We start from the raw sequence: 12,827 nt of genomic DNA, 5'->3' as shown, positions 1-12,827 counted from the left end.
GCTTTGTAATTAATGCATGTATTTCTGTTGTGGTTTTAAAAATTTTATGAAATAAATATTCAAGTTTAATTACCAAGCGTTATATTATTATTGAGTGAAAAATAAGTCTATTTATACATATTTGTTTAAAGTATAGGCTAAATTAAAATAACGTTATTAACCGGTATTTTTTCAAATCAAACCGTTTTCGGAACAGTAATGTTTATTGAGGAACGCAAAAACGGAAACGCTATAATATCGATTCTGCTCGGAGTGAACCGATTGATATTTTTTTCCGTTTTTAAGCCCTGGCCAGAACGCCCACCACACACCTGCTTATTGGTGGAGACGAGACAGAGTGATGAGGCAAATCGATATATGGGGATGACTAGGCCATGATGGACAGAGGCCAATGGGCAAATTTGGCCAGGATGCCGGGGTTACACCCCTACTCTTTTTCAGAAGGACATCCTGTGATTTTTAATGACCACAGAGAGTCAGGACCTCAGTTTAATGTCTCATCTGAAGGACGGTGTTCTCTGACAGTATAGTGTCCCGATCACAATACTGGGCCCCTGCTGGCCTCACTAACACCTCTTCCAGCACAGCTACCTAGTTTTCCCATCCAGGTACTGACCAGGCTCAACCCTGCTTAGCTTCAGTGGGAAACCACTCTTGGGCTACAGGGTGATATGGCTGCTGGCTCAATGAAGACTATACAACCTATGATGCCAACCACATTATGCAAATGTATTACAAACTTAAGTAGGTTCATGCAGGGAGAAAGACTGGAATTACTGACGACTCGTTTTAGGCAGTTCAGAATCTATTCTATTCTTTCTTTTATTTGTTAAGCATTTTCATCTTTAAAACTTTGCAGACTGTTTACATTCCCAAACAGCTACATTACACACTGCATGAAAGGTAATATCTGAAGCAGCATAATAGGGGCACTTTAACACTGCATATGGACACTCCAGCAAACAGTGGCTCAGACACACACAAACATACCTCTACAGAGTAGGACAGGTCAGGGTCAGTGTTATCTGCTGTTTGTCTGAACAAATCCTCACACATCTATGGGGAAAAAAGGCACAATGAGAGAGATGTGATCACTAAAAAGTGCTCAATTCATCACAAGTACAGAATAAATGATTAATTACAATTATTTTAGTGCATTTGAAGAACCACTAACTACTATAATGCTAAATGTTTTTTATATATTACAAATTTCAAGCATGCTAAAGCTTCTGTTTACCAACTCTGAGTGCTCTATGTACATAGACTAGCACACACCTGTGGTATGATGCCTTGCTGCCCAGGATCTTGTTTTCCCATCATTGTGTACGACTTCCCTGCTCCAGTCTGTCCATAAGCAAAGATACACACGTTATAGCCCTCGAAAGCATGAAGCAGCATCTCCTCGCCAATGTCCTGATACACTTTCCTCTGAGATGCAAAGGATGGGTCTTCTTCCTGCAACACGATAAAAAGGGACAAAGTCAGAAGGAGTTTTCTGTGTTCAGATGAATGCCTGAGGAAGATAAGAGTGAGTGTTTGATAAGGCCCAATTCACATACTTTTCAACAAACTAAAAGCGCATGTACATCAGAGGCATCAGTGGTTTTCAGTAATCGATATCTTGAGTATGTAGAGCATTCAGCGCTAATATGGGCTGCACACCACAGATGTGCATTCATACAAAGCAGAAAATACATACTTTTGAGTATGTAGTGATGTAGTATTGGTGCATACTAACTTGATTTGATGTACTGTTTGCAATTGCATGCAAGAATATATGTGGTATGACTTTTAATCAAGTTGTGGAAACAGGGACTTTAAAGGGAACCTATTATGCCTTTTCTTGATTTAGTTTTTGGGCTCTACTAGAATAGGTTTTCATGCTTGAATGTTCAAAAAACACACCCCTTAACATAACTGAGTTTCAACACTACTGACTTTGTGCTTTGTAACTTTGCAGACCTTCTTCATGCACAAACAGCAACATTACACACTAAAGAAAGTTGAATATGTAAAAAAGCACAATAGGACCCCTTTAAGACATCACAGACAAAACATATCACTATCTGTTACAGTGTACCTTTCAGTGAAGCTGCTTTGAAATCACTGTACGAATAAATGTATTATTATTGACAGGTTCATACAATAAAAAAAAAAAAAGTTTTCCAACTTACTGAGCTGTGTGACCAGTATGAATAATCAAACGTGAAGTTCTTGGGCGAGTCCTTAGGTTGTTTGGGATTACTAATACCTGTAAAACATACACATAATTCAGCACACTAACTTCACACACAGTATTGGTAAATAAAACTGTATTTTTAGGTAAAACAAGTAAATACATTATAATTTAGACAGAAATTCTGGTCTAATAATTATAATTTTATATATAAAATAAAACATTTATATATACTGATATACAGTATGAACAAGACAACACTAAAAATACAACAGGGCTCCAGACTAACTTTTTTCACTAGGAGCACAGTGACCCCCAGCTGAAAATTTTAGGGGAACAACCAGAAATTTTAGGGGCGCGCACCATAAATCAACATGCTAACCAAATCTACTAATTTCCACTGTATTACTAATAGGGATGGGTATTGTTAAGGTTTTAATGGTATTACTACTCTTACCGATACTGCTTTTTTTCTTAATTACAATTATATCTGCATTTATGTCAAAACCTAGAGACTTTCAAACATCAAAATGTAATTTATTAATATGTATTCGTGTCAAAATGACAAACAGCTTTTCCTATTCTATTTTGCCTGGAAACGCTTCCAACACACTTGCGTGTCGTGAAAAATATGCGTTGGTTCTATTTCTAGCACGCACGCGTTTTCGGCGTAAGCCGAAATAAAAAAGGACATGCCACGCAGCCAGTGTGTAGCTTGCCTAAAGGATGATATTAAATTAATAAACATCCACACGCGATGCTTCTTTGCCATCGTGTTTACATTGATGAATACAAAGTATGTGCATTAACACAAATGAATACAGTCTCACACTTTTTCGAAAAAAAGTTTGGAATTATGTGCTGGTAATGTAAATATTTTATTCATGCCATGCACGTACATTCAAGTTCACTCAAATACATACTCATAACGTCATATACATCCTCACACTATTGGTGAATCGGCACGAAATAAACCCATAATACAGAATTAATGAACAAAGGATAAACACTATAACGTTATAGTGTCTGTGGCTTGGCCGCCGGCGGGAGATGTGACGGTCACGGATCCGTCAGAGATGCAGCTCTAGAAAATAAGTATTTGAACACCCTGCTATTTTGCAAGTTCTCCCACTTAGAAATCATGGAGGGGTCTGAAATTGTCATGGTAGGTGCATGTCCACTGTGAGAGACATAATCTAAAAAAAAAAATCCAGAAATCACAATGTATGATTTTTAACAATTTATTTGTATGATACAGCTGCAAATAAGTATTTGAACACCTGTCTATCAGCTAGAATTCTGACCCTCAAAGTCTGCCTTTAAAATGTTCACCTCCACTCCATTTATTATCCTAAATTAGATGCACCTGTTTGAGGTCGTTAGCTGCATAAAGACACTTGTCAACCCCATACAATCAGTAAGAATCCAACTACTAACATGGCCAAGACCAAAGAGCTGTCCAAAGACACTAGAGACAAAATTGTACACCTCCACAAGGCTGGAAAGGGCTACGGGGAAATTGCCAAGCAACTTGGTGAAAAAAGGTCCACTGTTGGAGCAATCATTAGAAAATGGAAGAAGCTAAACATGACTGTCAATCTCCCTCGGACTGGGGCTCCATGCAAGATCTCAGCTCGTGGGGTCTCAATGATCCTAAGAAAGGTGCAGAACTACATGGGAGGAGCTGGCCAATGACCTGAAAAGAGCTGGGACCACCGTTTCCAAGGTTACTGTTGGTAATACACTAAGACGTCATGGTTTGAAATCATGCATGGCACGGAAGGTTCCCCTGCTTAAACCAGTACATGTCCAGGCTCGTCTTAAGTTTGCCAATGACCATTTGGATGATCCAGAGGAGTCATGGGAGAAAGTCATGTGGTCAGATGAGACCAAAATAGAACTTTTTGGTCATAATTCCACTAAACATGTTTGGAGGAAGAAGAATGATGAGTACCATCCCAAGAACACCATCCCTACTGTGAAGCATGGGGGTGGTAGCATCATGCTTTGGGGGTGTTTTTCTGCACATGGGACAGGGCGACTGCATTATATTAAGGAGAGGATGACCGGGGCCATGTATTGCGAGATTTTGGGGAACAACCTCCTTCTCTCAGTTAGAGCATTGAAGATGGGTCGAGGCTGGGTCTTCCAACATGACAATGACCCGAAGCACACAGCCAGGATAACCAAGGAGTGGCTCTCTAAGAAGCATATCCAGGTTCTGGCATGGCCTAGCCCGTCTCCAGACCTAAACCCAATAGAGAATCTTTGGAGGGAGCTCAAACTCTGTGTTTCTCAGCGACAGGCCAGAAACCTGACTGATCTAGAGAAGATCTGTGTGGAGGAGTGGGCCAAAATCCCTCCTGCAGTGCAAACCTGGTGAAAAACTACAGGAAACGTTTGACCTCTGTAATTGCAAACAAAGGTTACTGTACCAAATATTAACATTGATTTTCTCAGGTGTTCAAATACTTATTTGCAGCTGTATCATACAAGTAAATAGTTAAAAAATCATACATTGTGATTTCTGGATTTTTTTTTAGATTATGTCTCACAGTGGACATGCACCTACGATGACAATTTCAGACCCCTCCATGATTTCTAAGTGGGAGAACTTGCAAAATAGCAGGGTGTTCAAATACTTATTTTCCTCACTGTATATCTATAAGCAAACACTGGTCTCTCACCGAGACACCTGCCATTCTCCACGGTTTCAATTTGTCTCCTCTAATCGTTGTTCTGTCTAATCCTGGTCCGTCCCTAATTCTGTGTCATAATTGTATGGCTGTGGTCTGCCATGTGAGTATTAATAAACATTTATAATTTCCTCAGCGTCCGAACTGTCATTGCGATCCATTGTTATCCTATCACTAAAATTCACCTCACTCTCTCTCGTTACGTCACGTCACGTCCATTTTTGGCATTTTTAGATGCGGAAGTAAAATTCTTACAAAAACGACTCCAAAAGCCTTAATAGCGTATTTATAAGTATATTTTATAGAAAATCTAGTTCCTACATTATTTTTCTATACATCGACTCACTGGAGTCTCTAACCTGCAATATGCCCTTTAAGCATTTTAAAAATCTAACCCTATATAACAACAAAACGAGGGAGAAACGCGAAATAACATTTAAAAGGTCTAATAATATTTTAAATACATTTAAGAGCACTACAGTCTCTGAACAAATGACACACGTCAGTTTAACACAGTAAGAATAAAGGCCACTTTTTTGCCCATTCTACTAATTTTCGGTCTACATCATTGTTTTCTGTGTATCAGAATAAACCATTCCATTGTGTCATCGCGTTCATGATCAAATGTACTGCGGTATCGGTGTCCTTATTTGCACATACATTTCATTTGAAGACGACGTTATTAAACATGAACCAGCACTGTATAAGCGCACATATTTAGAGCACTAGAGTATATAAAATATGTCCATAAAAACTTGAAAAGTGCTCGCTCTTGTCTGTATCTGATCTATATGATCCATGTGGTGAGCGTTGTTAAACTCATCGCTGCGCCACTTTCCGAACGTTGTTTAAGCGACATACACCGGTATTGCGGAATAATAAAAATTCATATCATAACAAAAATAAACACTGGTATCCGGTATGAATCGGTATACCGCCCAGCACTAGTTGTTACTATATTATATAATTTAGCATGTCTGGAATGCTGTACTGACGCATCAACATCCAAGACCACAACTATTTGTGTTAGATTTACATTTACTAATAACTTAAAAGTTGAATGAGAGTATCAGGGAGCAATGGGGCCTTTTCTTAGGACTATTCCCAAGTCATGTCAACACACAGTCCTGTCTAGCCATCATAATGAGCTTGGAAAGATCCCAGCTCTGCAAACACTGCAGGGCCACAGTGCTTCCCCTCCATACACATTTCTTTCAGTAGCTTTAGGATGACCTTTGACACCATATCCCTACCAGGCCCGGCAAACAATAAAAACTCAGTCAAAACTGAAAATTCCCACTATGCATAGCTGCATACAAATCATCTCATACAGACCCCAAAGTATTTACACTTAAACTACACTTAAATGAATGTCACAGATATAGACAAAACATCAAATCAAATGCCATGAAATAAATGGGCAAACTTGTATACTGATGAACAGGTGACGGCAGACAATACAGTGTTTCTACAGGTTTTATGAGGCAAAACTTTTTTGCTAAGGGCAATTAACCCCTTAGCTGTCACCGTCCTGCTGGCGGGACGCCTGGCGCTCTTTTTTTTATTGCCTTTTTTCATATCATATATTTTATTAATTATCATAAATAATGTATCATTCGAAAGCTTATGAAACTCAAAATTCATCCTGTGAAAACCGTTTTGAAATCGGACGTTGCGTTACCATGGAAACGGTATTCTAAAGTCTTCTAGCGGGCTCCTCCCCTAGGGGGCGGTGTCATGTTTCATATTACAACATTTATTTGAACTACTTTATAATCAAAATCTTTTCTAATCTTGACACAACACATATCGTCGGAAAGGTCTGAGTCTCAAGGTTCCATATTTGGTGACTGTTTTGTGATGGAAGTGACATTTGGACAGAAATTTACAAGAAAATGCATCAAAAAAACAATTAATGGAATGTGGACACCCGGTGGCTATTTTTGGTAGAGCGCCTAAACAAAAATTCATGGGAAAATTTGGAACACAACTTGGTTCGACATATGGCTTTGATTTTATAGTAATTTTAGAGTAAATTTTTTTTGTAAAATAAAAAATATTTAAAGTACAGTATTTTTCATTTACAGTAAATTTAAACTTCCATAACTTTTTCATACTTTCATATTTTGAATTGCTTTCACGTCACCAATAATCTACAGAGTGTCTTCTTTAAAACAAGACCACATTTAGCATACAAGAGACGTTCTTCCTCTGTATTATTTTGTTTTCTAGTGCATTCTGGAATTCTTCAATAAAAGATGCATTAACAAAAGCTAAAACTAGAAATGAATTCAAAAGGGAAAAAGTGTTTTCATACCTAATTAACAGATATCTGTTCTTGTTTTAAGCATAAACTGAACTTCTTAATCTCCCAAAACTTCATATCGTCATTTGGCAATTGAACATAATAAGGAACATGTTTATTTTACAATTATTTTTTCACGTTTAGTACAGGAACAATTAGAACAGAAAAGGAATGATATCTGAAAAAAAAGTGCTGGCAAAACAATAGACTAGGCTATGGTTTACCTCCCAGCCTTCATATTTTTTATATCACGACATAAAGACAAACAGACACATTTCTATTTATCGGTATTGATCAGTAATATATATTTATTTGTTCATGTTTATTTATTTCCCATTTTTTCAGATTACAGTCGTCGTCATCAAACAATAAACTAATGACTTTCACGCACACACAGCGCATATAATATAATATATTATTTATATTTATAGTATTTATATTTTTATATTACATATTTTTACATATTCAGGCTATTCATTTACATTACAATTTACATCTCGTGTGCGCTTTTGTCTCAGTGGTTAATGAAGACTATTTAACGAAGGCTCACGGCTATTTAATTTAACAAAGTGTCGTCACTCGGTGTTCACACTACCGTGATTGTATATTATGCTACTTTTATATACAATATAAAATATAATATGAATATTATTTATTTTTTATATTTTATAACATTTACATATTTATTTTAATTTACATATCTTGTGTGGTGTGCGCTTTTGTCTCAATGGTTCAAGGCTATTTAACAAAGACTATTTAGGCCAATTTAACAAATAGTCGCTGCTCACACTATATTACTTAGAATTTATGTTTATATATTACTTATTATTTATATTACATATTTTTACATATTTATATTAATTTATACATTTTGTGTGCTTGTCTCAGTGGTGCTATTTAACGAAGGCTATTTAATTTAACAAAGTGTCGCTGCTCACACTACCGTGATTGTATATTACTTATAATTTATATTTAGATTACATATTTTTATATATTTATATGAATTTATATATTTTGTGCGCTTGTCTCAGTGGTGCTATTTAACGAAGGCTATGTAATTAAACAAAGTATCGCTGCTCACACTACCGTGATTGTATATAATTTAATATTTATATTTATATTACATATTTTTATATATTTATATTAATTTATATATTTTGTGCGCTTTTGTCTCAGTGGTTCAAATATTTAACGAAGGCTATTTAATTTAACAAAGTGTTGCACACTAGTGATTGTAAGCTTGCCAGATGGATATCTTTTTCGATAGCCTTTTAATGAAATTGGAATTTCAGAATCACGTAGCCTACTTATATTTAATTGCCTATAATATATTATTTATTGATTATATTGAATGAAATTTCACAGGCCCAGCTTATTTGTAGTCAATCTTTCCCAAACGGAGTTGGAAGAGAGTAAAAAAAAAAAAAAAAAAAAAAAGAGTTCTTTTTCTGCTTTCATGACTTCTCTCTACCTACCCGCTATTGTCGGCTGCGTAACCACGTGAGAGAATTGTGTTAAGCATGTGCAATTAAAAACGGAGGTCCTGCTTATGCGCCTGTATGTTATGCTTTAGTAAAATGAAATTCAAATTATAGGCTACAAGACACTACACAGTTACTCTCGCATATAGGCCTAATAGTCAATACAAATGGAATGTTATAATGGAACATTGCGCTCCCCAACTTGTGAACGGTCAGATTTGCTCCATCTTTTGATGAAGTTTTGTTTAGAAAACCTTGAATCCATATAAAACACACGTCATTAGACACAATCCATGTCATTAGAATCAATGAATCCATGGAATTAGACACAACGTGCACACGTGCAGGCCAATGTTTTTTTTCGCGTGACCGCGGTACTTCGGTAATACGGTAACCGTCCCAGCCCTATCCAAGCCTCAACTCGTTTCACTTGAGAATGCCATCGACAGCCGTTTATGAGCGCTATTTATCCATATTAAACATCAAACATTTAAAAAAGTTAAACATTTTAAATACTTACAGTCTACACAACAGTCTCTGTGCTCACAGCGTCACAGACATTAATATTTTAACAATTTATAAAAGATGAATCACTGTCTGGCCATCTGGAATTTTGGTATGGAGATAAAGGTTATGATTATAATTTTTTTGTTGTTGTATTACACCACATGGTGTGTGTATATTAGCACCGTTTTTTGTTTTTTTTTGTGGTATGAGAGCGTTTGACTTATCAACCGGATAGTCTCCAGAGTGTGTTTGTGAAGTTTTAGCTCAAAATACCCCACAGATAATTTTTTATAGCATGTTAAAATTGTCACTTTTTGAGGGTGAGCACTTTTTTGAGTGTGCCTTTTTTGTGTCTGTCCCTTTAAATGCAAATGAGCTACTGAACATGGGGTGGAGCTTCAAGAACTCCAGTTAGCAGCTCTGATTACCTCATGCAGACAGGCAATGAAACTGTTCAGCCTTTTATGTTCAAATAAAGGAGTTGGACAATGACGGAGAGACTCGAGATGAAATAACAACATGAAGAATGAGACAAGATGTTCCTGAATGGTTAGTTGATGAATTTATGTAGCTGATGTGGATTTAACTATCTTCAAGTCATCTATTAGCATATTCTGTCACGATAATCTCACCCCCTTTGTTGCATGTTCTCGGGGGCGGGTTTATGTAAATGCCAGGGTTAGTGATGTCACTAACCCGGGAGGAAGCTTGTGTAGTCCCTACCAGCCGTTTGTCATAGTCCTTAAAAAGCAATTTCTTTAAAATAAAATATCTCCATTTGCTTTGAACTTTGAGCGTCGTAACATTTTCAGATGTTGTTTATGCTCAAACAGCAACATTACACACTCAGTAAAGTTTAAAAAAAAGTTAAATAATCAACCACCTCTTTAAGAATCGATCCACCACTATTTTGAGGGATCTTGCATGTTCTGGTTAGCTGCTATTTTGCTCTTTAAGGACAGACATGATGCAAAAATCAAACCAGATAAATTTTTCCCTCTCTAAAATTCAGTTTGATGTAGTTAATTTGAGATGAGTGCAAAAGTGAAACTCCAGTGAGTAGGGTCATTAAAAGGAAGCCAAAGGGTGGAGAAGGCCCCAGCAGTATAAAGCACTGCTGGGTAACAATGGAGCACTGCTGCCTTGAGCTCACACAGCTCAGTGTTTGTGTTGGAGGGGGGTCAAACCAAACAGACTGCCAGCCCGGCAGATTCTTTAGATAGAGTGCGCGAGAAGTGTGAGAGAGAGAGAGAGAGAGAGAGAGAGAGAGAGAGAGAGGTGGTGGCGCTGCAGGATGCAGTGGAAGAGCGAGTGAGGTGGAAACGCTGTGTAGAGGAAGACGGGAATGTGAGGTCTGGCAGCCAGTACTGTAAACGGCAGGATTTTACAGCGGTTTAGGACTGTGGTTTTGGAGGCGTGTTTCCAAACTCTCCGAAATTCTCCCCTCTCTTTCAACATGTGGGTGGAGACAGAAGTATTTTTGGATATTACCATGGAAAAAAGTTCATGGAGAGTTGCTAGTAAAAGAGTGAGATTTTTCAGGATCACATCACAACCACTCGATCTTTTGGCATTGAGTTGATTGCACTAATGAAATCATGCATGCAATATTTTATGTTGACGTTATCTAGAGAAAATTAGGTTGAATATATTTAAACATCAGGTGTTAAAAAGTGCTGAAATTACTGCATTCTTTGAGAGATGAAAACATGATTAAATTAATATTAGATTGTGTCATAATATGTAATAAAATATTTAGCTATAATTTATAAAATAATAAAATATTTAGTAAGTATCTGAAATACAGTTTTCATTTTTCCTGTAGCTCAAACAGTAGAGCGTGGTGCTAGCAACGCCAAGGTCATGGGTTCGATTCCCAGGGAAAGCAAGAACTGAAAAAATAAAAATAAAAAATGTGTACCTTGAATGCAATGTAAGTTGTTTTGGATAAAAGCGTCTGCCAAATGCATAAATGTAAATGTAAATGTAAATGTGAAATGGTAAATGTAAATGTGAAAATCCTGTCGACCCATTTTTGAAGTCTCGCTTCCCACCCAAGGGTTTGAAAACCTGTGTACTAAACGCATAGAGATTTCAAAATAAGAGTCTGTGTAGTTGGTGTATTTCGGGCTTGTTAATAATTTAAAAGTCCCACGTTTTGCATAGAGTTATTTTTCCCCTGGCTATTGGTATTTTGGTTACCTAAAATGTATCTGGGATTTTATAATAAAAAAAAACTAAATAACGACTTATATAGTGATGACCGATTTCAAAAAACAGCATCATGAAGCTTCGAAGCGTTATGAATCAGCGAGTCGATTCATGATTCGGATCGCGTGTCAAACTGCTGAAATACGTGACTTTGGCGATCCAAACCGCTGAATCGACTCACTGATTCATAGTGCTGGGTATTGACACAAATTTCACAATTCGATTCGATTTCGATTCACAAGCTTTCAATTCGATTCGATTTTCGATTCTTTTCGTTTCAATTCAATATCGTTTATTTTGGATATGTATCAAGTATAATACATGGAAAATTTTCTCAAGAAAAAATTAATTTCTGAACTAATGTTGTAAACTATGGGAGTCAGTTGATACTACATTAGCCTACTAATATTGAAGGTAAAAATTAACTGATTTGTATACAAACACTTAAATGACACAAAATTATGTTTTTTTATAATAATAAAGTTATAATATAAATTTAAATGGGGGTCGTCATAAAAACTTGCCATATTTATTCATACATAGTACATGCATTAAATATTGAAGAACATTGACAATGAATAACCTATGTAATGTGGTGCATATAATTAGCAAAATGCTCCTCTTTAGAGTTAATTTTTCTTGCTGACTAACGAGTTTATGGACACTGGATATGTTTTTTTTGAGGTAAATGTGACGTTACATGTTTACAAGCCGTTTTACTTACATCTTTCTGCGGATGAAACACAGATTGAGCTATTATATGTGACATGATACGGATTTCGGTAAGTTGTCCTGTATCTTTTAACGCACTTTCAGAGGCTCATTCATGTTTATTTTGCACTGTAACTGGTATTAAGGCAGAAGAGAAGATCCGTTGACGTGCGCTTCACGCTGCCGGTTCTCTTGAGCTGAGCTGCGGCAGAGCGATCTCGCGCCACAGCGCCAAAACAGTATTTATGTTTTTGAATTTCGTAAAAAAAAAAGAGACGTAATTTGAAATCTGAGACTTTGTTTCAAATCAATAGTAATAAAGCACAAAGATTATTGCGATTTATTGGATGGGAGGTGCGCTACAATGTTTATTTCATTCATTAACTGAAAACAGGATGACTAATCGATTCTTGGGATTTAAGAATCGATCTTGTTTTGTAAAAGTGACAATCGATTAAAATCGAGAAAATAATATTTTTTACCCATCCCTACTATTTAGTGTTGCAGCTGTGGTCATGCCATTCGTTTGACGGGTTGAAAATTAAAGGTGCGGTGTGTAAATTTGAGCGGCATCTAGCGGTGAGGTAGAGCTTTTATGAAATTATTTGGCCCGCCAGAGCCGCACCGCACTATTGTATCTATTTTTACAACCCGCCCCGCACCCGCGACCATTAAATAGACATACTAGGCATTGTAATGTAAAAAGAAAACCACCTTTATTTCAGCCTGAAAGTGCTTGG

General features: G+C 36.7%; 1 protein-coding gene across 1 annotated transcript in view; it reads right to left on the bottom strand.

The window, feature by feature from the left end:
- kif1ca (kinesin family member 1C, a) overlaps positions 1–12,827 on the bottom strand; it is an 81,800-nt gene that overhangs the window by 36,577 nt on the left and 32,396 nt on the right. Inside the window, exons 3-5 of the mRNA XM_079814082.1 lie at positions 2,175–2,251; positions 1,276–1,455; positions 991–1,056 (exon numbers count right to left, since the gene is read on the bottom strand). Of these exons, the coding sequence (XP_079670208.1) occupies positions 991–1,056; positions 1,276–1,455; positions 2,175–2,251 (323 nt within the window). The remainder of the gene's footprint in view (positions 1–990; positions 1,057–1,275; positions 1,456–2,174; positions 2,252–12,827) is intronic.

This window comes from Gobio gobio (assembly GCF_949357685.1).
Source record: "Gobio gobio genome assembly, chromosome: 4".
NCBI classification, from domain to species: Eukaryota; Metazoa; Chordata; class Actinopteri; order Cypriniformes; family Gobionidae; genus Gobio; species Gobio gobio.
Note: the sequence above shows the minus strand (reverse complement) of the source record. Positions and strands in the feature narration are given on the sequence as shown.